At 39.8% G+C, this 25,003-nt stretch overlaps 1 protein-coding gene across 1 annotated transcript in view; it reads right to left on the bottom strand.

Annotated features, from left to right (window-relative positions):
- IL1RAPL1 (interleukin 1 receptor accessory protein like 1) overlaps positions 1-25,003 on the bottom strand; it is a 774,220-nt gene that overhangs the window by 328,951 nt on the left and 420,266 nt on the right. The window contains exon 6 of the mRNA XM_066601569.1: positions 15,384-15,458. Within this exon, the coding sequence (XP_066457666.1) occupies positions 15,384-15,458 (75 nt within the window). The remainder of the gene's footprint in view (positions 1-15,383; positions 15,459-25,003) is intronic.

Here is a 25,003-nt window from a genome sequence, read left to right as displayed (position 1 = left end):
ACACGTTCGTGTGAATCCATCCTAAGGCCTTAGTCAGACGGGCATTTATCGCGCGATTTGCGGATCGCATGACGGATGCGCATCCACAAATCGCGTGACCGGTGCCTGAAAATCGCCCGAAAATCTGCTCCTAGCCGCGTTTCATTAGAAACTGGCTGGAGCTGTCCAGCGCATTGCATTCAATGGAGCCGGCAATACAGCCGACTCCATTGAAAGCAATGCGCTGCGGGCGAGTGTGGGATGAATTGTCAGGAAGGGCTTAAATATATAAGCCCTTCCCTGCAATTCATCCAGAAAAATGTTAAAATAAAAAATATATACATACTCACCTGCTCCCGGCAGCCGGAGTTCCGCGCGGCCGGCCTGCAGTGGGTGTGAAGGGGGTGTGAGTCAGACCTGCCCCCTGATTGGCTCAGCGCTGAGACAATTCATCCCGCGCACGCCGGCAGCCCATTGCTTTCAATGGAGGTGGCTGTATTGACGGCTCCATTGAATTCAATGGGCAAACATCATTCTTCTCTGCCACAGCTGTTACAGCTGTGGCAGAGGAGAATGATTTGTCTAGTGTATGATCTCAATGGGGTCGGCGCTGCTGCCACCGGCCCCATTGAGCGCATATAGAGAAGAGAACAGGAATCGCAGAACGCAGATAGGTGCGATCTGCGATTTCTGTTCTATAATTTATCGGACGAGCGCATAAAAAGCGCTCATGTGTCCGATACCATTGCAAAGCAATGGTTTTAAAAAATCGCCGGACGCATGCACATGCGCAAATCGCGCGAAAAAACGCCCGTCTGACTAAGGCCTTATAAAGATAAAAATAATAATCATATCATTAACAGTTATAACAATAATAACAGAGAAGATGAACATTGAATCGTTAATCTTTTTTTTTTTCTAAAGCACCCAAAGTGTAGAAGAACATGTATTTAACGTACAACACATAGAGACAAAATAATAATGATAAAGTGTTTCACAGATGGAAATAAAAGGTAATGATATAATCATGTTACTGAAAATGAGTTCACACCAATTCCTTGAATTACCATAATGTGAATAAGCAGTATTCCCCTGGTAAATGAGGGGTCTAAGAGAAACTTGCAGCTTCATCTCCTTTCCTATTTTGCCATAAGACATCTGCTTCTTTCTTTGTCATTATGCAATAGACAGAATCCCATGAGTTGTGATAAAGCTGCCTGCAAATGTTAGCTACATTTGCTAACAAGATAAGCTGCGCTCTGATAAATAAACATACAGTATGACTCTTAGTCTATGAAGTTGTGCCTCCTACACAGAAAGCGAAGCAAAAAACTCTACACAACATTTTATACGACTAAACACAAGGGAGAACATTTATTACTGGAGTTACACCAGAATTCTGGCATAAATTGAGGGTTTTTTTTGGCACAAATCAATTTAGACAGATTTACTATTGATTTGCACCAAAAAGAACAGATGTTATGCTTCTCACTCCACTTTTCCAAAGCGTCTAGAATCGTGGGCGTGGCTTGCTGCTTGGCGAGGAATTAGAGACATTTATGAAATGCAACTTTCTAAAAAGTCACAAAATTTGCCTTTATCTCTCTCCAGTAGTTAAGTAACTCTACGTCTCGAGAAATAGTTTCCAAAAAAATCAACATTTGATAAGTTTGTTGCAACTTAAACTGGGGAAGGAAAAAATGTTGCCAGAAAAGTGGCATTAAAATTCTTCTGATGTTTAATTTCTCCCAATATGTTTACTTGTGACTACAAATCAAAGCTTTTGTGATGTGAGAAAATATATGTAGTCAATATGTTTGTAAAAACACATGCGTAAAAGAAAACAAATACAAAAGTGCAGAGACGTAAACTACAGTGGATACATTATAAGGCCTCGTTCACACAAGTGTGCATTTGCATGTGCGTAAGTGCGCACAAATCTGCGTGTCCACGCACATGTAAAAAGACATGTGAACAAAGTTTCGTGCAGCATTGTTCTCAATGGGGCGGCTGTTGAATTCAATGGGGCCGCCGTTGAATTTAATGAATGACCGAGCACTGCCTGTGATTGGCTGAGCACTGTGAACAATCACAGGCAGCACTTAGCTGTCATTCATATAATGGCTGAGCGTTGCCTGTGATTGGTTGAGCGCTCAGCCAATCACATAAGCCATTTCAGCAAATGGGGATTTAAAATCCCCACCTGTGGAAAGAGTTTCAGAGCAGTGCAGGGAGACAAGTGGCTAGACTTGCCTTCGCCCCAGCAGCGGCAAAGCGGTATATATTTTTTATACATGCTTCGGATGATTTTTAGGGAAGGTCTTATATTTAAAGCCCTTTTCTGAAAATCACTACAGGGATTGCTGGCAGCCTATTGCTTTCAATGGGGTCACTGGCAGCAGCAGTGGCTCCATTGCAAGCAATGGCAGAACATTGTGATCCTCTGCCTCTGCTGTGACAACCATGGCAGGGGACTCTTTACTCCCCTCGGAGAGTCCCCTTGTCACTGAACACTGTCACAGTGCTGTCACAGTGTTCAGTGACAAAGGGACTCCCAGCGGGGAATATTGATCCGCAGCACGACCTATGGTGCACGCGTGTCCTATCGTTTGCAGGTGCGCACATTTGTAAGCCTGTAAAACACGGACATGTGAACACATCCTAGGAAATCAATGGTTCTAATAGACGTGCAGTTTTGTGCGCGCGTAAACAAGCTCGTGTAAACGAGGTCTAAGGTATGAGTAGTGCTGAGTATTTACCTGAAACTTTACTGATGATGAAATTGCTTCACATCTGGCTTCTAGCACATCACATGCCTGAACTGAATACCAATTTTACATTATCTGCTGTATTGCCCTGTAGATTACTTCCAGGCAACACAGTAGATGCTGATGTGGCTTTACATGAGATGACTGTTGGTTCTAATGACTATCGCTCCTGTGTAGAGATAAGCGAGCACCCAAATGCTCAGGTCTGCGTTATTTGAGTCGAGTTTTTCATAAAATTTGAGAGCTCTACTCGAGTAATGAGCCCCATTGACTACAATGGGAGACTCAAGCATTTTTGTATATGGAATGCAGGGTCCCAAGCTTTTTTTTTGTTTCTTTCTTGGTTCGTGTTTTTTTTTTTCCTTTCTCTCTCTCTCTCTCTCTCTCTCTCTCTCTCTCTCTCTCTCTCCCCCTTCCTCTTCCCCTTCCCCTGCCTGCCAGACCAAAAATTTTCAAATAACGCGCACTGCGTTGTAGCAGGGGGGAGCCGAAACAGGCACGTCACAGCAGGGAGGAGCCAAAAGCTGGGGCGGGGTCGAACGCAATTTGATGCTCGTTCGAGTAATGAGCACCATCAAGTACGCTAATACTTGAACGAGCATCAAACTCGCCAGTGTATGTTCGCTCAACTCTACTCCTGTGCTTTTATGGGACAATTATCACTCAAAATTGATTATTAGAGCAATTATTGTCTCATATAAAACCACTCATAGGTGGCCAAGATTGGAGCGGCTTCATCTCCAATAAAGTGCCAATTAAGATGTTGAGCACTAGCCATTCCTTAATGAGGCATACAAGCACCCCCACTTCAAGAAAAAATATCTAGAATGCAGAAAATGTGGGAAAACTATCATATCAACAATCATTTATCCCACATTCGGGCCTATGTCGAAGCTCAATTAACCAAACACTGATCTCAATGATCGGCATTAGTTTACTGTTGATATCAGCCAGTACAAAAAGGTCCTTATATCACTTGAGTGTATAGTCTATAAGGAATAAACAATAGAAACAATAAAATGACTTCTTAGAAGTTACTTTTATGCAAAGTAATTGTCTAAGATTGAAAAAAGAAATGGATGAGTTCTAATACCAAACACAGCCTGTAGGCAAATCTGTTGCTGCTTCTGGAAACGAACATACAGTAAACTTTTTCAATCTCAGACAATGTATTCGGCCAGGTCTTATTCAGCTTTTGATAAGTCTACTTTGGCTATATGATAGGGTCTATTTTTTCTCATTTTTTGAAATTATGTTCCCGTTATTTCCCTTTATTGTTTGCAAAGGTCTTTGAGTATGCATTTACATATCCTCCCGCAAGAAGTTAGTTTTCTTTTATGGACTGTTCTTTATATTTATCAACTAAATTTCATTACACAAATGTTGTTTAGATTTTTCTTTCTCAAATAAAGCTACTCTGATAGATAGTCTTAACCTTGGTTTTATGGACAAGTCATAAATTGAAAGTAAAGATGAAACACCAGAAGTTGTCAAATTTAAAGGTCAAGAAATTATTTACTTGCTTTGCAGCAGAGTGAGACATATATATTTTGTACATGCAGCATTTACACTTGATTCAGGTTGAATAATTATGTAATATATTGTGCTATTCATACTGGGGCAGATTTACTAATACTGTCTAATAGCTAGAGAGTGTAGATTTATGGTACTTTTAGACAGAACGAGAATCTCATGATTCTTGTTTGCCCAAGCGAAGGAGTTGGTCACGTCATCACAATCTGGTTCATGCTCTGGCAGCCTGTTTAGACTCCACAGTTCTCATTGAGAATGGTGCAGTTCTCAGTCACTTATCGTTCAGTGTTTCACATTCAAATGTAAAAAGAAAAAAAGGTTTAGTACCGTGTTAGCCAGTAGAGCATTGTGTGATTGTTCTCAGTAAGCAAAACCAAGTAATCTTGCTTTATATCGGGGAAACAGGACAAAAACTGAGAGACAGGATGAGATCCCATCACCACTCAATTATAGAGGGAAAGACTGAACTACCTGTGGCAAAACATTTTTGTGGTCAGGGACACAGATGAGAGTTATCACACTGAAGGGCAATTTCAAGTCGCAGCATCACAGAAGAATTTGCGAGTACAAATTTATGGTCATGCTTGATAACCTCAAGAATGGAATGAACCTCAGCCCGGGATTCTTGCATAAGTGGAAAGTATGAAAAGGCCTTAAGGAGGTCAAGAGGGATGTCCTCCTCCGAATCATAATTCTTTTTTTTTTTAATTAGAAATGTGTGTGCACATTTATTTAGATGAAGAGGAATGTGTTCTCCTCCCCTTCTCATATGTACGTTTTAATTATGTGGCATCCAAACTAGTTTCATTGAATAGCCTGACAAAGGGGGCGATATCCCCGAAAGCTTGCTGTAACATCATGTATTTTTGTTAGCCATTCAAAGGTATCACATTTACAAGACTACTTGGTTTCCCTCACTGAGAACAATCACACATTCCTATGTGAAACACTGAACGATTAGTGTTTAAACTGCCCGCTAAGCAAATGGGAACTTCACGATTCTCATTCGACAGTCAGTCCTTCGCTGCATTTTAACTGGATGATTATTCTTTACTTTTGTTTGTTTAAACAGTTCTGTGAGCGATAATTATTTAGTCTAAATCAACTATAAGACTAGACAGTCTTAAAATGCACCACCTTAAGGGCTCAGTCACACGGGCGCATTGTTTTGTCTCTAAGTAAAGAGAAAGCCCCCAGAAACTGCAGACAAAATACATAAATGTAGCAATGTATACATTTTTGCTGATTACAAGCTTGAGCATATTGAAGAACTTAGAATGTTTTGGCTAATTTGCTTGAAACTCTTCTGTTTGTTAGTAAATGCAATAAAGTGATGGGTCATGGTCTATTATTGTGGGTATGGTAACCATTTATGAGAAGCAACTGGAAGGATTCTAGGCTGTGTTTATAGATATCAGCAATGACATGCAGAAAACAATCGGCACTGATTCTGCAAAGTAGAATGGCTACACAAGCATTCTAGTAGATTCACCTGGAAAGGGAGTGCAGATGGACACAGAGAATGATGGATGCAATGCAGAGCTGCTCAGGAAGCTACAGTATATAACTTGAACTATGCTGCCCCTGATCATTAATATTGTTCTATACAGTACATGGCAACATTGCTGATTGGAAGAAATTGCAAACTAGACATTACCTGACCTGTAATCTGACCTCCAACATTTGTTTCAATGTAAACATTATAGAAAATGCTATAGTTCCGTAAAATGACTAGGAGCAATTTAAAAAAATATATATTGCACTCTCATCCTGTACTGTTTTAATAGTATAAAGTTATGTTTCTACCATATAGAAAACACTATAAGTCAACCATGCTGTAAATAATACTTTTTTTTACTATTAATAATTTGTAATAGATTAAAAAAAAAATCAGATATAAAATGTTGGCAATATGAAAACAAACGTGACAGTATGACTAATGCATCAACGGTGCAAATTCCAATATCATCTTAGTAGAAGTTGTTAGTGTATAAAACTATTATGATTGAGTCAACATGAGACGCACAATAGAGAGATTAAACATACAAAGTAATAGAAGGGAGGGGATGGAGGAGAGAATGAAGAATTCAAGGGCTGCCATTAGAGATGAGTAAACGGTCTCGTTTACGACAATTACTCGATCGAGCATCGCTTTTTTCAAGTAACTGCCTACTCGGACGAAAAAATTCGGGGGGCGCCGGGGGGCGGGAGGCGGTGCGGTGGAGCAGGGGGTAGCAGGGGGGAGCTCTGTCCCTTTCTCCCCCCCCCCCCACTTCCCACAGCAACGCCCCGCTCACCCCCGGCGTCCCCTGAATCTTTTTGCCCAATTAGGCAGTTACTCGAAAAAAGCGATGCTCGATCCAGTAATTGCTCTAAACAAGCGCGTTCGCTCATCTTTAGCTGCCATCTTTGCTGAGTAATTCTCACCAGATTAGGGAATTCCCACACATATGATAGCCCATGGTACCAGACTGCCTCAAACATAAAGATGTCATGCACTATGCTGGTAAGACGATCATTAACCCATTCATTACGCGGCCCTTTTTATTCCATTTTCGTTTTTTCATCCCCCCTTTAAAAAAATCCTAACTCCTTTATTTATCCATCGACATCACTGTATGAAGGCTTGTTTTTTGCGGAACCAGCTGTAGTTTTTAATGGTTCTATTTAAAGTATCATATAATGTACTGAAAAACTTTAAACAAATTCTAAGTGGAGTAAAATGAAAAAAAACCCGACATTCCAATATCTTTCAGTGTGTTTTGTTTCTACGGCGCACAAACTGCAACAAAAACGATCTGATGACTTTATTCTATGGGTCAGTATGATTGTTACGATACCAAACTTGTATAGTTTTTTTGTTTACTATACTACTCTGTTTTTTTTTCAAAGACAATTAATTTTTTTCAATTATTTTCTGCCGTCATCTTGTGCGCACAATAACTTTTTTATTTTTCCGTCAACGTAGTTCAACAAGGGCTTATTTTTTTGCGGGATGTCCTGTATTTGCCATTAGTATTAATTTGAAATATGTAAAAACTTTTTTGATTGCTTTTTATTGTGTTTTTTCTGGGAAACAGGGTGACTGAAAAAGTGCATCACTGGTGTTCTTTATTTTTTTTTCAGACAACATTCACCATGCGGAGTAAATAATGTGCTACTTTGATAGATTGGACTTTTACGGACGAGGCGATTTTGCCTTCCAAAAAACGCAATACAAGTGATCAAAAAAGGTGTATGTAACCAAAAGGGTTCCCATAAAAACTACAGCTCGTCACGCAAAAAGCCCTCCCAGAGCTCTGTCCATGGAAAAATAAAAAAAGTTATAGTTCTTTGAATGCAGCGATTTAGAAAAAAAAATTACAAAAATATTTTTTTATTGCAGTAAAGTAGTAAAACCTAAAAAAAAATAAAAAGAAAAGAATTTTGGTATCATTGCAATCGTACCTGCCAGCATAAAAAATGTATTGTGCCATATATGCAGCATGATTAAGGGCTCGTTCAGACGAGCGTGTTTTGGTGCGTACTTAGGTGCGTGCATACGTCCACACCTAGGTACGAGCAAAAGCACGCGTGAACACAGCTGCGTGCTTGTTGTCAATAGAGCCGCGGCTGCTGCCGGCGACTCCATTGAAAACAATGCTCTGCCGGTCCCCCGAATTCTTTTCCAGGGAAGGGTTTTACATATAAGCCCTTCCCTGAAAAAGAAACATTTTAGTGCAAAACAAAAAAGAATAAAAAAAAACGTACCTGTCCGCCGCTGCTGTGACCCCCGCGAGCATGAAGAACACATCTGCCGCATGCGGCTGATGTATCCTTCACCCCCGCTAGTTAAGAGAATTCTCTGCTGCTACATCTGCCACATCTGTGGCAGATGCAGCAAAAGGAATTCTTCAATTCTCAACCGCAGCTGTCACACATGACAGCTGCGGTAGAGAATCCTGCTGCCGGCACCCTGTCAATGGCTTTTCAGGGAAGGGCTTCATAAAAAAAAAACAATTCTCACCTCCCTTCAGCTGCCGTGGCTCCGCCGCGACTTCTAGCTCTGTCCCCGGCTCTGTAGTTCTGAGCTATCAGCAGCCGGGGACTTAAAATCCCCGCCTGCTGGTAGCTCTGATTGTGGTTGGCTGAATTGCTTCAGCCAATCACAATCAGAGCTACCAGCAGGAGGGGATTTTAAATCCCCGGCTGCTGATAGCTCAGCAGCACTACAGAGCCAGGGACAGCGGCAGAAGTCCCCGCTGAGCCCCAGCAGCTGTCAGTGGCTTTGCAGGGAAGGGCTTCATAAGCCCTTCCCTGAAAAGCCTTTTAAAATAGTAAAAAACATTTTAAAAAAAGGTACTCACCTCCCTTCAGCTGCTGGGGCACAGCCGCGTCTTCTCCTGCTGTCCCCTGCACTGTGGTGCTGAACTGCTGATCTATCAGCAGGCGGGGATTTAAAATCCCCGCCTGCTGAAAGAGTTGTATGTAATTGGCTGAGGTCAGCCAATCACAGGCAACTCTCACCTGTCATTCATTCGGGGAGAGCTGCCTGTGATTGGCTGAGCACTAGATCAGCACCACAGTGCAGGGGACAGCAGGAGAAGACGCGGTTGTGCCCTGGCAGCTGAAGGGAGGTGAGTATCTATTTTTTTTGTTTTTTAAATCACTTTTAATTGATTTCCAGAGAAGGGCTTATATGTAAAGCCCTTGCCTGAAAAACTATTCAGGTGTGCCACAGACCATTGTCTTCAATGGAGCCGCTGGCAACAGAAGCGGCTCCATTGAAGAGAATGCCTGCATTTTTTTTTTTTACACTAAAACTTTTCTTTTTCAGGGAAGGGCTTATATGTATAGTCCTTCCCTGAAAAGGAATGCAGGGAGCCAGCAGGTCATTGTTTTCAATGGAGCCGCCGGCAGCAGAAGTGGCTCCATTAAAGAGAATGCCTGCATTTTTATTTTTTTTTACACTAAAACCTTTCTTTTTCAGGGAAGGGCTTATATGTATAGTCCTTCCCTGAAAAGGAATGCAGGGAGCCAGCAGGTCATTATTTTCAATGGAGCCGCCGGCAGCAGAAGCGACTCCATTGAAGAGAATGCCTGCATTTTTATTTTTTTTTACACTAAAACCTTTCTTTTTCAGGGAAGGGCTTATATGTATAGTCCTTCCCTGAAAAGGAATGCAGGGAGCCAGCAGGTCATTATTTTCAATGGAGCCGCCGGCAGCAGAAGCGACTCCATTGAAGAGAATGCCTGCATTTTTATTTTTTTTTACACTAAAACCTTTCTTTTTCAGGGAAGGGCTTATATGTATAGTCCTTCCCTGAAAAGGAATGCAGGGAGCCAGCAGGTCATTATTTTCAATGGAGCCGCCGGTAGCAGAAGCGACTCCATTGAAGAGAATGCCTGCATTTTTATTTTTTTTTACACTAAAACCTTTCTTTTTCAGGGAAGGGCTTATATGTATAGTCCTTCCCTGAAAAGGAATGCAGAGAGCCAGCAGGTCATTGTTTTCAATGGAGCCGCCGGCAGCAGCCGCGGATCCATTGAAAACAATGCGTGCATTCCCTATGGTGCACACATGTCCTATCTTTGCAGGCACGCACCTGCAAAGTACGAACATGTGCACACACCATAGGGAATGCAGTGTTGTAAATACAAGCGTGTTTTTGTGCGTGCGTATGCACGCACCAAAACACGTTCGTCTGAACGCACCCTCAGGCCTTAGTCAGACGGGCGTTTTTTCGCGCGATTTGCGGATCGCATGATGGATGTGCATCCGCAAATCGCGTGACCAGTGCCCGAAAATCGCCCGAAAATCTGCTCCTAGCCGCGTTTCATTAGAAACGGTCCGGAGCTGTCCAGCGCATTGCATTCAATGGAGCCGGCAATACAGCGGCTCCATTGAAAGCAATGCGCTGCGGGCGAGTGTGGGATGAATTGTCAGTGCTGAGCCAATCAGGGGGCAGGTCTGACTCACACCCCCTTCACACCCACTGCAGGCCGGCCGCGCAGAACTCCGGCTGCCGGGAGCAGGTGAGTATGTATATTTTTTTTATTTTAACACATTTCTGGATGAATTGCAGGTAAGAGCTTATATATTTAAGCCCTTCCCGACAATTCATCCCGTGCACGCCGGCAGCCCATTGCTTTCAGTGGAACCTGCTGTATTGCCGACTCCATTGAATTCAATGGGCAAACATCGTTCTTCTCTGCCACAGCTGTTACAGCTGTGGCAGAGAAGAATGATTTGTCTTCTATATGTTCTCAATGGGGTCGGCGCTGCTGCCGCTGGCCCCATTGAGCGCATATAGAGAAGAGAACAGGAATCGCAGATCGCAGATAGGTGCGATCTGCGATTTCTGTTCTATAATTTATTAGACGAGCGCATAAAAAGCGCTCATGTGTCCGATACCATTGCAAAGCAATGGTTTTAAAAAATCACCGGACGCATGCGCATGCCCAAATCGCGCAAAAAAATGCCCGTCTGACTAAGGCCTCACGCTGTAAAACAACAAAACAAAAAACAATGGAAGAGCCGATGCACTTTCTTTCCCTGCTATCATATAAAAATTAATAAAAGTTTTACAATATAGTCTGTGTACTCAAAAAAGGCACCAGTGAAAACTACAGTTCGACATTAAAAAAACAAGCCCTCATATGGCCATGTCAACTGAAAAATAAAAAATTATGACTTTTGAAAAGTGGAGATGAAAATCCCCTAAAAAACATTTGTCCTTATGCCCAAAATAGGTCATGTCTTTAAGGGGTTAATGACAAAACCCCTTTAACCATAATCCATCCTAGTTTATTTTTAACCTACTCTGAGTGGATGAAACTGTTTTTTCAACTCCTGCCTTAAGCCATTCTAGCTGTCCTGAAGATGTAGTAAATTAACTTGTGCTAATATTTGGAATGCCAGGAATGAGAACATTCAGTAAGGTTTGTGTTGGATCCTTCTTACGATTACCATTTGTGACTCAATAAATCCTTATGTTACGGATCCAAAATCTACAAGCAATTGGGCACTTCCAACACATGTGGTACATTGTTCCCCCCTGTCCGTACTTCCTGAAATATAATGGTAATACCCCAGGGTACATACGGCTAACATATACAACCAAAGCAGGACTTTCAATATAGCTTCTACCATTGACATATTGATCAAAAGCTGTGGTTTCTGCTAAATGCTTCCTGTAGTCAAGATCCAAGACCTTCCCTGTGTCCTTCTGCCCTGCTGCATATAGGGTAGCTTATCAGACACAGGGAACTGAATTTTATAAATTAAAGACGGGGCCTCCCTAGTTGCAAATGGGTTCGAACAAACAAATTCAAAATGGGTTTTTGTAATAAGGTCTATATTACCGGCTTTGAGACTTCTAAGAAAGTGGGTTATCTGGTAGCTTTCAAAGTCTGAAAGCTTGTATAAGGTTACAGAAGAACGTGAGAAGCATAATACCTAACCTATCTATGAAATCACCTTAGGAAACCCTTTTTAAGCCAACAATTGAATGGTGGGTAGAATTCAATACAGCATTTTTCATTTACTGACAATTGTACATTTCCATCTTATTGTACGAAATAACTAGTATATGGCTTTATGTTTCACATTCTTTATACAGCTGTCCTAGATGTGTTAAAATGTTTCAGCAGACAATGATTCATTGTGAAAAAGAAATCAGTATGTACAGTAAGAGATGCAGAGTTCCTAAATATTTTAAGCCTTAAAATTCCTTTTCCCTATGGCTGAGCCAAAGTATTTTAAAGAGGTATACTTCAGGACAGGTTCTCCATAGTCGAACAGCAGAGATCCCCACAGATCCGCTGTTGCTCTGACCCACTATCAGCACAGTGGGGCTAGACATTGTCATCATTGGTGGTCAGGGCCAGAAGTGTAAAAGATGTCTTTACTCCCATTACTTGGTTTCTCTTACTGAGAACAATCCCATTTTGCTCTACTGGCTAACGTGGAACCACATTTTTTTTAATTTTACTCCCATTATAATTGATGGGAGAGATGTCTCTTATTGCACTTCCAACTTTGACCACAAAGAGAGCTAGCTGATTTATGGGCACCCTGAGGATAGGTCATCCATAGTAAAAGCCTGGGATACCTCTTTAAAATTGAATGGGTTGCACGAGATTAAAAAGAAGGTAAGACTTTTCCAAAAACAGGGCCATGCTTCTCCAAAGGCAGTGTCTGATATTGCAGGTCAGCCATTCAACTAAACAGCAAACAAAACTAAAGGACAATTGTTGTAATGTTCCTAAGAAAAAAGGACCTTTTTCTCATCTCATACTGTATCATATCTTTAAACTATAGAAAAATGTTTTCTATTTTTTTCCACTATTTGCAACATATGGAGCCAAATCCTAAATGTAGAGCAGTGCGCTGTTGCTTAAGCTGAAATTGTTATGATGAACATTTTAAGCAAATTACAGTCTTTCACTTTGCATTTGCCATCATTCATTATTTTTACTTTAGAAAAAGTTTTCATTACTGTACTCCAAAACTCAGGAAGAGATGAAGAAACTATGAGCTAACCATTGCTAATTACACCATTAAAACACATTTCTTTGCTGTGGAAAATCTAACAAAGGAAATGCATGTCCATTTCTCAAAGATGTTTTTGAAAGCTGAGTTAATTTAAACAAAGGATTTGCAAGTTCTCCATCGGTTCTAGTCCTTTGTGTTCAACTTTTCTCCATTTATCTTTTGTGACTTTTTATATAGAAACCATCATTTAAACCACTTTTGCTATTGTCATCTCTTTCATTTTTTAAATGGAACAGAAACTTTATAGCCTTTTACTGCAAAAAATTAAACAATGGAATATAGCAGTCTACTGTAATTGTACTAGCAAAGTACTTCGGCAACCTTCTGATAATATTCATATTTAAAAGATTGAATATTAATAGCATTAAACATGTTTGATAAGTTGCATTTATACAATGTAGATAATACTTCAATTAGAATTTGATCATGAAGATCGTGATGGGGGTCATCATCATCATCACTGTTATCATTAATTCAACTTTTCATTGACAAATACTGGAATATACTTTTTAATAGTATCTTACCATTTGATATATATGCAAAATATTATTTTCGTAGGTACATAAAATTGGAATAAAATTGGTTATATAATAAAAAGTAAAAGAATAACGAGTAACCAAAGTCCCAGATGATAACAGTTTCCCAATAGCTACAATCTGATAACACTGCTGCCACAAATATTAAATCCAGCATTAAATAAAAAGAAAGATATTTTTTAATATACAGCATGCAGTCCGGTTAAAATAAAAATGGTTATACCAGACAGTCCAGCTCCAAAAGCTCTATTAGAACAATATAGAGGCACGTAGGACTACCCTTTTATGAGCAGAGCAGATAACTACTGCAAAAAAAATTGTATTTTTATAGCATGAGCTCCTTTTATTTTTGCTATAAAAACCATGCTAGCTTAATAGGGGGTATGATAATGCTGGGCTGTATGTGCTTTTTGATTAGTTTCCAATCACTCCTTGCACCTTTCCCCACCATTAACATACAGAACAGCATCTTCTAGTCTCCAACAGTGTGTATATAGATCATTCTGTGCTGCTATACTTTTTGTAAAATGAAAAAAAATTTGGTCCCATGTTAGGATTCAGTCAAACGAGCGTTTTTTTCACGAATGTATACATCCGTGAAAATTTAATGCAAAGCGCATGTAAAAAAAACGTGTGACCAAAGCGGCAGATGTTTATTTATTTGCACTTGTTGAGCGGTCACACGATCCTAAAATTCGCACATATAGTGCAGCCCCATTGAAACCAATAGGACAGGATCGCTATCCCCTGCTGTGGGTGGGACAGCTGCAACAGGGGATTCCTTGGATGTGAATGGGACCAGCGGCAGCAGCGCCAGCCCTATTGAAATCATAGGGAGAAGATTGCGCTCCTCTGCCACAGCTGTCACAGGGGATTCCTACATCCCCGTGGATCAGTGAACAATGTGACAGCAATGTGACAGCTGTGGCAGAGGAGCATGATGGTATCTCATTGCTTTCAATGAGGCCGGTACTGCTGCAGCACCATTGGAAGGGATGAAGGCTGGGATTTTTGAGGGGGGCTTGAAATATAAGCTCTACCCCAAAAAGAAGCCCTAGCTGCAGGAAAAAAATATATACATGATCTAGAACCACTCCCGGGTCCCCGACTCTTCTTTTTCTTCATGTTCTTCGGATGTGATTGGTCAAAGCGCTCAGCCAATCAGAGGCAGCACTTCCAGGAGGGGGGGATTTTTCAATCCCCGGCTAGAAGAACATGAAGAAGAGTCGGGGACCCGGGGAGAAGACATGCTAGAGTTGACTGCGCTTCTAGGTGATGTATTTTTTTTATTTTTTTCCCCCTGCAGCTAAGGCTTATTTAAGGGCTTTAAGAGTAGTATTCCCTATTGTCAAAGTTGCATCAATTCACATGAAAAATGTGTTTTTGTGCAAATCAAAAAAAGCTATCCTATTTTTTTCCCCGGAGCGAATTTTAAACGCATGTAAAAATAGACATATTCCAATAGGTTCATTTTAAAAATGCGCCTATACTTGCGTTTAAAATTCGCCTTTAGCCAGCAGAATGTGATTGTTCTCAGTAAGAAAAAACAAGTAATCTTATAGATATGATACCTTTTAATGGCTAACAAAATTGCAGGATGTTATAGCGAGCTTTCCAACCTACACAGGCCTGAGGAAGAACTCTGCATAGGTTCGAAAGCTCGCTATAACATCATGTATTTTTGTTAGCAACTAAAAGATATCATATCTACAGGATTACTTGGTTTCTCTTACTGAGAACAATCACAACATGCTACACTTTTGGAGACTGAGCAAAACAGGCTATGTGCTAATTAAGGAAAGCTATTCAAACAGCATTTGTGCTGTTATGCCCCCTGGAGAATAAACAATACTGTTAAAATGCTGACAAAATATCCTATATTTTCAGATTCTAACCATTCAAAGTGTTTTCATTTTAGGTGGAATGCCTCTTTAAATAAAATTCAGGACAATGTTCATAAATACAAACCAAGTCTAATACATTACTCATATTATAAAAAGAGGATTGTATTTCAATGCGTTAATGACTTACCTATCTGAGCTTCTTGGATTGTCAGTTTGTTTTCCAAAGGCTGGAGTAACTTTGGTGGTTTATCAGTCAGTGGAGCTGAAAGAACACAATATAATGTTAACATATTATTAAGGCTTGTTGTCTTATACATCATGAGTAATACAAAGGATACACATGTAAAGATCTGTGAAAATTTACTTTCTGAGCAGTTCACTGATAGGCGCATTTTTTTTCTTTACACAGGCTTATTTCCCTGATACAAGGCAGGTGAAGCAGAAGTAAGGATCTATATAAGAATTATCCAACTTTAATTGTCTTATATGATCTAAATACAATTCCAAAAGAGGAAGTTATCAGAAAACTAATACAATTAAGGCCTCATTCACACAAGCGTTTTAACGCGTCTATTTAGCTGCAGTAAAATGTCGGCCAAAAATCATGTGAAGCTGTCATTCAATAGCTGAGAGCTACCCCTGATTGGTCCTTGCGCTGAGCCAATCAGAGGCAGCACTCACTCACCCATTCATGAATTCATGAATGGGTGAGTGAGAGCTGCCTCTGATTGGTGAGGGGTGTGACCAATCAGAGGCAGCCCATTCAGCAGGCGGGGATTTTAAATCCCCGGCTGCTGAATACTACCCAGAGCAGTTCAGGAGAACTGCCGACCGGCTGCGGCTGAACACTGGCTGCACGGACAAGGTGAGTATATATATATATTTTTTTTTAAAACATTTTTGGATGATTTTCAGGGAAGGGCTTATATTTTTAAGCCCTTCCCGAAAATTCATCCCACGCTCACCGCCAGCCCATTGCTTTCAATGGAGCCGGCTGTATTGCCGGCTCCATTGAATTGCAATGGGTTGGACAGCGCTCCTGTGATCGGGCCTTTTCCCCCGAAAACGCTGCTAGCTGCAGATTTTTCGGGCGAATTTTCGGCCCCGGTCACGCGATTTTTGGATGCGCATCCAACATGCGATCCGCAAATCGTGGCAAAAAACGGTCGTCTGACCGAGGCCTCAAAGTGTGAAATCGACGACCATTTTCGGTCGCTGATTTTTCTCAATGCGTCAAAATATAGGTCTTCACCTATCGTTTGACAAAAAATTCTGGAAACTCCCATATACCCTCATGGGAGCTAAAAAAAAAAAGAATGGGATAGAGTTTACCTGCTTCTGGTGCTCGAAGACAAAGACAGCTGTCACTATTTAAGTTATTAGAAGGCATTCCAATGATTTTTGTAAACTTATTGAATTCTGTACTGCAGCGTATTTTTTACGTGATATGCCCTTGTGAATGGCTGTGAAAATGCTAATTAAGCTCGGGATTCAAACGCAGCTATTCCTCATTGATGCAATCTTCGGACACGATGAGGCCAGCATAAAAATACATCGCCCGTGTGAATAAGGCCTAACCTTCATAGATTTGCTCATCTCTGCAGAAGAACCATCACAAAAAATACTAATATAGTTTCACATCATCTAAAGATCATAAAATCACAGTAACGTAATGGTCTATTTACATGGGGCAATTATCGTTCAGAGTTGTTCAAATTCTGCACTCCCTCGGGAATTTGAACGAAAGCCATCTTGTGTAAATGCATGCAAAGACTGAATGAGAGTTGTGCAGTTTCTGCATGCAGAAAACGTAATGTGTAGCCATTCAATGTAAACAGTAGTCGTTCTTTTCTGAGCAACTGTCTACTTTCAGTGAATGAAAGCGGGTGGCGGGAGAACACTCCCCGGCTGTACCACCTTCATGCCGTATTCTGAGGGATGCCAGTGATACTCACTCCTGTATAATAGCACAGGAGTGAGCTTTGCCCAACAGCTCATCTCGTGTAAATGTAAAGTTAGTTGCCTTTTTTAGTGCCAACTATTGCCCGATTGTAGGCATTTTTTTACTAGCCAGAAAATCATCGGCACACTCCAGTTACTCCATGCTGCGAGAGAAGATACGACCTGACCTATCTTTGGAGTGAGCTGCGCAGGAGTCTCCATAGACTCCTTTGGGAGCTGGATTAGCACACACCATGCAGCTTCCCATTGTGTGAATGGTCAATTTCACCGCTAATTAAGCTTGGGACTTAATAGCTGGAAATCACGCTATTTTCTCCCAAGCATTATGTGATTTTTTGATGCGGCTATTTGAACGTGAATTCACGCTCTTGTGAAAGAGCCTTAACTGGCAGCTTAAAGGGGTTGTCTCACGCCGAAACGTTTTTTTTTTTTTATTCAATAGGCCCCCCGTTCGGCGCGAGACAAACCCGATGCATGTGTTAAAAAAAAAAAACGGGTAGTACTTACCCGAATCCCCGCGCTGTGGCGACTTCTTCCTTCTTCTTACCTACCTTAGTAAGATGGCCGCCGGGATCTTCACTGTGCAGTCCATTGCCGATTCCAGCCTCCTGATTGGCTGGAATCGGCACACGTGACGGGGCGGAGCTACAAGGAGCCGCTCTCCGGCACGAGCGGCCCCATTCAGAAGACAGAAGACCGCACAGCGCAAGCACGTCTAAAATCGCCAGAAGAGGCAATTTTAGACGGATCCATGGAGACGAGGACGCCAGAAACGGAGCAGGTAAGTGAATAACTTCTGCATGGCTCATAATTAATGCACAATGTATATTACAAAGTGCATTAATATGGCCATACAGAAGTATATAACCCCACATGCTTTCATGAGACAACCCCTTTAAGTGTCAATGAATTAATTGATTAATCATATTCACTGTTGCTCAGTGGGTCACATGACAAACCAATCAGATTTCATTATGTAGAGGTAGCTGCTAAATCATGCATTCTAAAAGGATAAGATCTAGTAGAGTCTAACATCCAAGAGCATCTATTTGAATCAAACATGTGGATAAATATCATGACATACAAAGAAAATAATCCTCATATAGAGCAACATATATTCCTAAATAATTCTGAAATGAACACATTGAAAACTAGTATATTTTTGACAATTCCCTTTAAGGATTTTTTTGTAATTTGGCATACTGTAATTGAATTGCTTATATTTATATACTGTATTTTATTAAAACAAAGGTAAAACCCAACTTCTGCTTCGTTGACTTCTCACCAATAGGGATCCATAATATTAAGCAACCTACTTCTCTTCTGAAATCAATACATCCGGATATAAAAAGAACAATCCCTTAGTGGCAAACAAAACAACAGATGGCACTTGCCAGTATCACTAATAATCAAAGAGTACAGCTGCTCGGATCACTTTTTACAGAATACAATGATAAAACATTGCATATGATTTTGATCATGTTTCAGTCTCTCCAGGGTCTCAGTTTTTTTTACCTTTCTAACTGCTTAGGTTTCAATTGTGAAAGTCCAGTTTTTACTGAAAATGAATTAAATTGCTTACTTTTTGCCTAGTTGATTAATATTAATACATACTCACTCATTCAATTTTCTCTTTAGATACGATGAGATATACTTAGATGTTTCATGTGGTTTCTCTATATTTATGCAGATTATTGTAAATATGTAGGGTCCACAAGGCTACACTCCCTTTTCCTTAGACACACCCACTTTTCAAAAACAGACAGATTGTTGTAAAAAGGCAAAACGTTAGAAATAATGGAGTGCACCATAGTTTAAAACTTTTGTACACCATAAATTTGGCATACAGAATTTAATAAATATGCCTTACTGTACATCTGGAAATGTCAACTTAATCCGCTCTTGGCTAAGCAAACCCCAATTTACTGTTTCATCCCTCTCTAAAGAAATGCACTCTTGGATGCTTGCTATGCATCTAAATAACTTTATCATACAATTAATTTTATTTATTGATTAAATGTAGTGTACTACGTACTTTTATGCATTCCTAGTAACTAGTTGCTTTGATATTGAATTAACATTAATGACAAAAAAAAGATAGCATGAACTCTGAACCTTGTAAATTGGTGCCATGCACCCTTTAAATCCTCTTGTTTTAATTTATGCTCTATTGTGTTTTTAAACATCAAGAAGGACTTTTTTTATATCTATATCTATAGAGCATACCACCTATGTTTCCTTTTTGGGCTGTATGTGGTGGATGGAAAAATACTGGAAACACCTGTCCATGGCTAAATAACGAAAGCCCTATAGGCGGCTTGCATGGAGGGTATACTGGGCATCAAATCAAACAATACTTTTCTTTCCCTTAAAGTCCTCTTCTTCCTTGTCTTTCAGGTTATATAATTTAAACAATGTTATTTATAACTTTTCAGGACCTCATTAAGCCGTCAGGGACCAGTGTCTATAGTTGGTAAATCCAGAACATCTCTTTCCCCTGCAGCTGGTATAGGGGCTATGAATTACTTCATTTTAATATCATGGATTTTTTTATTCATATTACCAATATGTTTTTTTAATTTATACTATGTTTAAGCATGAATTAATGGAAAGCACATTTGATTGTCTATGAGCATGTACTTTTTTCTGTCTTGGTATAAAGACCTTTTAAGGTTAAAACTATTTTTATATATAATGGGTTGGTAAAATCATTAACAGCACTTTAACTCTTATTTATTTATGTTTATAGAACTTGCCATGACATACGCAAGTGTTTTATGTAATTCTCTGTGTGTATGAATATATAACAGGGAATATATCCTAATTGTGTGTGCCGACCCGTTGTGGTGGGTGTGACTATACTAATATGCAGTTGCAATTGGGACGCTGGTAGCTTCACTAGAACTTCCTTTTGTGAATGAAAAAACACCATGGAACGCACATGGCATGCATCAGGTGATCACTGTTGAGATGACCCTCCCCTCACAAGTAACGTCAGGCTCATCACACCGGCGTCTACCATGGACTACTGAACTGTGAGTTAATTGTATCTGTGTATGTAGCTATAAATGTACACCTTATGTGACAGCTCTTGATAACTTTTTATACTTGAAACGCGTTGTATACCGAAGGACTAATAAAGTTAGGTTCTATAATCATGAAACCATCTGGTCATTAGTCTGGGAAGTGCTGGGGATGCTTTTTTCTTCCTTTTTCCTCATGTACAATAGTGTGGTACATTGTAAAGGTATTGTTCCCTGAAGTATTACTTCATTATATGTTGTAATACAGAGGCATCATAAGGGCTCAGTCACATGGGCGCATCGGCGCCCATGTTATTGCAGGTAGCAGACGGCCGTACCTGAAGACGGACGTCTCTCTGCAGCCCCAGAGGAAAGAACATGTGACTGGCTTCATTGCCGCTCACGTGTACTTTCATCAGCGCTGCAGAGAGATGTCCGTCTTCAGGTACGGCCGTCTTCTAACTGTCAGTCACACGGGCGCATCGGCGCCGGTGTACGGGTGCCGATGCACCCATGTGACTAAGCCCTAAGGTGGCCCATGGAGTGCTTATTCTTTTGTGATATGAACTGGGATAGTTTTAGACAAAGTGTGGCCCTAATCAAAATGAAAAGCAGGGCCCCAAATGCTACAACATTGTACCAACAATATGAAAAGATTCAGTCAATTCAGAAAGCAATATACAGGTAGCTGACTCTAGGGGCCTTATTAAGTTTTTAAAAGATCATGTGCACAACTCCCAAGGCATATATCTCTTCCAAATGGAAAATGATATTTTTATACATAAATAGTTATCAAATAACACTGCTATACCAGGAAAAAATATTACTACCATACAGTGATTAAATATTAACTCCATTCTCTTACTAAGGTAAATGCACTGTACAAAGACCATTATTGCCAAAAGTACCACTATGAATGGGACAAATACTACTACCAAAGCATGACTACTGCTATTACCCATAAATAGCAACTGACTAATACTACTACTATCCTGTTACTGAGCAAAACACATTACACAATGCAAGGCCCAAATACCAGCACACCATGACCATTACCATTATCACTACATAGTGATTCAATCATATTAACATAATTTTACTGAATAAACACCACTATAAACAGTCTAATATTGCCACCATACAGTTACTATATGGCGATACAGTTAAAGTAATTTTCTCAACTTATAAAGTCATGACATATCACAAGGTTGTGCTATCGCTTTATGATCAGTGAGGGTTTGACCTTTGGGATCTCCAATAATAATTAGAATGAGCAGAAAGCAACACTAAATTAGCTCTCTGTCTTCTTCTAAGTTTTTGTTACACAGAGATGCTCCCATTCACCTACCTACCAAGGAGCTGCAGCTATACCCATTCATTGGAATGGGACTACACTGCAATTCCATGCACAGCTAATGGCCGGGGCATTCACTTTGCAGGGAAAAAAGGATCATGTGTACCATGGGTATGTAGTGTGAGTAGCTCTGACACTGTCTGAATTGACTGGACAGTGGCAGAGATTATCATCTTCATGCCTCTAGTGCTTATCTGCAGTAAATATAAGTAATACATTGATTAAGGCTGTGGTCACACATTATGGCCACAGTGTGTATTTTTCATGCTGCTACAAAATTGTGGCAAAACTGTATGGCCACAATGTGTGAACCCAACCACAAGGTTTCTCAAACGCAATTTTAGATATACATATCTTGGATATACATAATCTTAAATAACCCTTTCACCCTGGTACATGTCAGCACTTGTGTGGTTGAATAAATGTTTTTTTGCAGAGCAAACAAATGCTGCTGCATTATATACTAATTTTCCTGGTCTTTGCTCCACTTCTGCTCTGGGTGAACAGTGATCACAGGCAATCTCCTCTGTGATGGAGTCATTTACTTTGGGTTTTCTTCTCTACCTGGACGTCTTCCAGCCATAACTAATCTCTGAACTCCCCATTTTGCCTCTATATAATAAATTATTATTAATAATGCATGCCTTAGTGCCTCACACTTATAGTGCCAACAACGTAATAACTAAAGGTTCCCTGACTAACTATCATTCAAATAGTGTTCAGAAAAGTTGCTGAAGCATATGAATGACAATCATATGTTTGCTTTTACATAGAGCACTTATTGTTCATTTGTTGTTTCCCAACATGGCTGTGGCTTTAGACCTGACAACTTTTGATCAGCCAGGGACTATTTTTTAGGTGAGCTGAAATGAAAGGACTATCACTGATCACCCCTTTGGTGGTCATGTTTACACAGAATGAATATCATTTGCAGTTGCTCTTTCATCCTGGGTAAGGGTTCCTTAGCCCCTTAATAACCATCCATAGGTCTTCTGACTTTTCCTGTCTGTCTGCTTTAGCAGGATTTCTCTGGGGACCCTGAGTGAGAGAGAGGTGCTAGTAAATTGCAGGACCTGTGAGCTGTGGGTGGAGCTACAGTGTTGGCCAGTAAATAATCTCTTTAAATGTTATAAATTGTATGTAACAGTCTGTTGCTGTGTTTATGGCAGACGTGATGCTTGTAAACAGAGCAGTAGATCAGCAGCTGCACAATACAAAGAGGATAGTCCAGTCTGGGGCAGATAACATGTCATGGGCTGTTACGTGAGGAAAGCTGGTCAGAAATGTAGAAAGGCATCAATCAAGCATTAAGACGGATATCTGCTGCTTTGTGTGAGAAGGAACAGGAATAGCACTGCCAGAGCCATATCATGGTATCATGCCCACAATGACGCCGCCATGTGATAAGGCAGCCTTATAGGTTTCAATTTTGAAGGCTCATCCGTTAAATTTGCTTTTGTGTTTATATTTTTATGTGACATTAAGAAAAGGTTTACTTTTACATTTTTAGTAGTATTAAAATTTATATCTACATTTTTTTTACTTCCAGTAGGGGACTTGAATATGTGATCACTTCATTGCTCATATAATAAACTGCAATACTTATGTATTGCAGTGTATTATACTTGTGAATGTTCCCCTGTTAAACCTTGTTACTGCTAGATGCCATGGTCAAACAAAGCTATTTCTAATTGCAGCAATCAGAGGCAGGTGCCAGCTGTTTCAGACAGATGGCACCCACCAGGTATGGAAGGGGCTTGATTCCATAGTTTACTCCATACTCTCCCTGCATCCTATCATGTATACGTAATTTGTTATTAAAAAAATTAATATGGCCCGTAAAGATTGATAGAACAGCTTAGATTAATATAATTTACTACATTTTTTGATAACTGTTTTTCCTGTGCAAGATTGGAACATAGTTACTGCATACACAATTCTGTGGGTGGTAGTTATACCAGGTATAAAGCCTACACTTAAAAGTTCTGAGAACGCATTGCACAAAAATCACAAGTTAAAAAAACACGTAAGAAGAAAGCAAGTGTGGAAGAGCCCAATTGTCAATGAAACTGTACATGTAAATTATCTGTATATCAACTTTAAAATAAAAGTTCATGATGACACTTCAACAGACATCACTAATCTTCCATAAAGCTAAAATTCTTTAGATAGTGTTCTTTTTCTAAAATTATATATATTTTTTTTAATATCATACCTTTTTTCAGGGAAGCCAGTTTCCCATTTTACAGAAAAGAGCATCAATCATATTAAATGCAATAACTGAAAATGTATTGACTTTAGAACATTCAATTTTAGTAAAGTATACCCTTCTGTTTAGAAAAGACGAATGCAGAACACTAATTTACAATTCTCACTGACTATTGGGGAAATTATTTCTGCAATTATGCTATAATTTCCATAAGAAATGCATTTTGAAGAGCCTCACAAAAGACCAGCCACTGCGACTGAAAGCAGCAACAGATAATAGTTGATTGTTATAGGAACTTTACTACAACTTAATATTTGAAATGCTATGCTGATCACCGCTGTGACAATTTAGCAGCAGCTGATAAAGTATAAAAATGACAGAGTGATAATACTGTACACAAATAACATAGAAATAAACATAAACCTTCCTCTATTTGTGTCTTGAAAATACGACACCTACCATGTACCATGCAGACTCAGAAAACAGTTTTATTGTATGTGCTTTCAAGCGGAGATAGACATTATAATATATGTGATACATTTTTTTTTGTAAATTGACAAATGCCATACAATAATAATAAGATACTATCAGGCTAAATTGCATATACATTGCAATAGAAAAGCTTTAAAACGTTTAATATTTTTTTACAATACAGGGAAGGAGAAGGGACAGAACGGGTGAGGTGTGGGGGAGGGAAAGTGGTGGAGGAGATGGAATCTTAGAGCTAATTCCACAGAATAGAAAAGGTGACACATACAAGTGCGTGTCTATGCCACGAGTAATATCTGCTATATGGGAAGATAGGGAGAATCATGTATTTAAAGGATATGGTATTCAAATCGAACATATTAGATAACATCAATGAGTCAAGGCCAGATCTGCCAAGGCTTCCACAGAGATCTACATTTTTGGAGTGTTCTGGAAGCCCAGCTTGTTAATTCCTCAAATCTACGGATTTCATGTACCTTGACTATCCATTGGCTTATGGTGGGTACAATGGGTTGGAGCCGTTGGAGAGGAATTAAAGATTTGGCCGCCATAATGAATAACATATGTAATAAATTCAAACTAAACATGAGGATTCAGTCATAAAAAGTTTAACTAAACTTTATAGGTATTACTATGAAAAAAATAATATGACAATATGGTGGAAGAGGACCATTCAGATAACAGTACAGTACATGGGTTAGAAATGTCAGGCTGCTCATGAAAAATGGAGCAGACTTTCCATAGACTGTAATATATGTGCCTAAGCTACG

This window comes from Eleutherodactylus coqui, chromosome 4, assembly GCF_035609145.1.
Source record: "Eleutherodactylus coqui strain aEleCoq1 chromosome 4, aEleCoq1.hap1, whole genome shotgun sequence".
Taxonomy (NCBI): Eukaryota; Metazoa; Chordata; class Amphibia; order Anura; family Eleutherodactylidae; genus Eleutherodactylus; species Eleutherodactylus coqui.
Note: the sequence above shows the minus strand (reverse complement) of the source record. Positions and strands in the feature narration are given on the sequence as shown.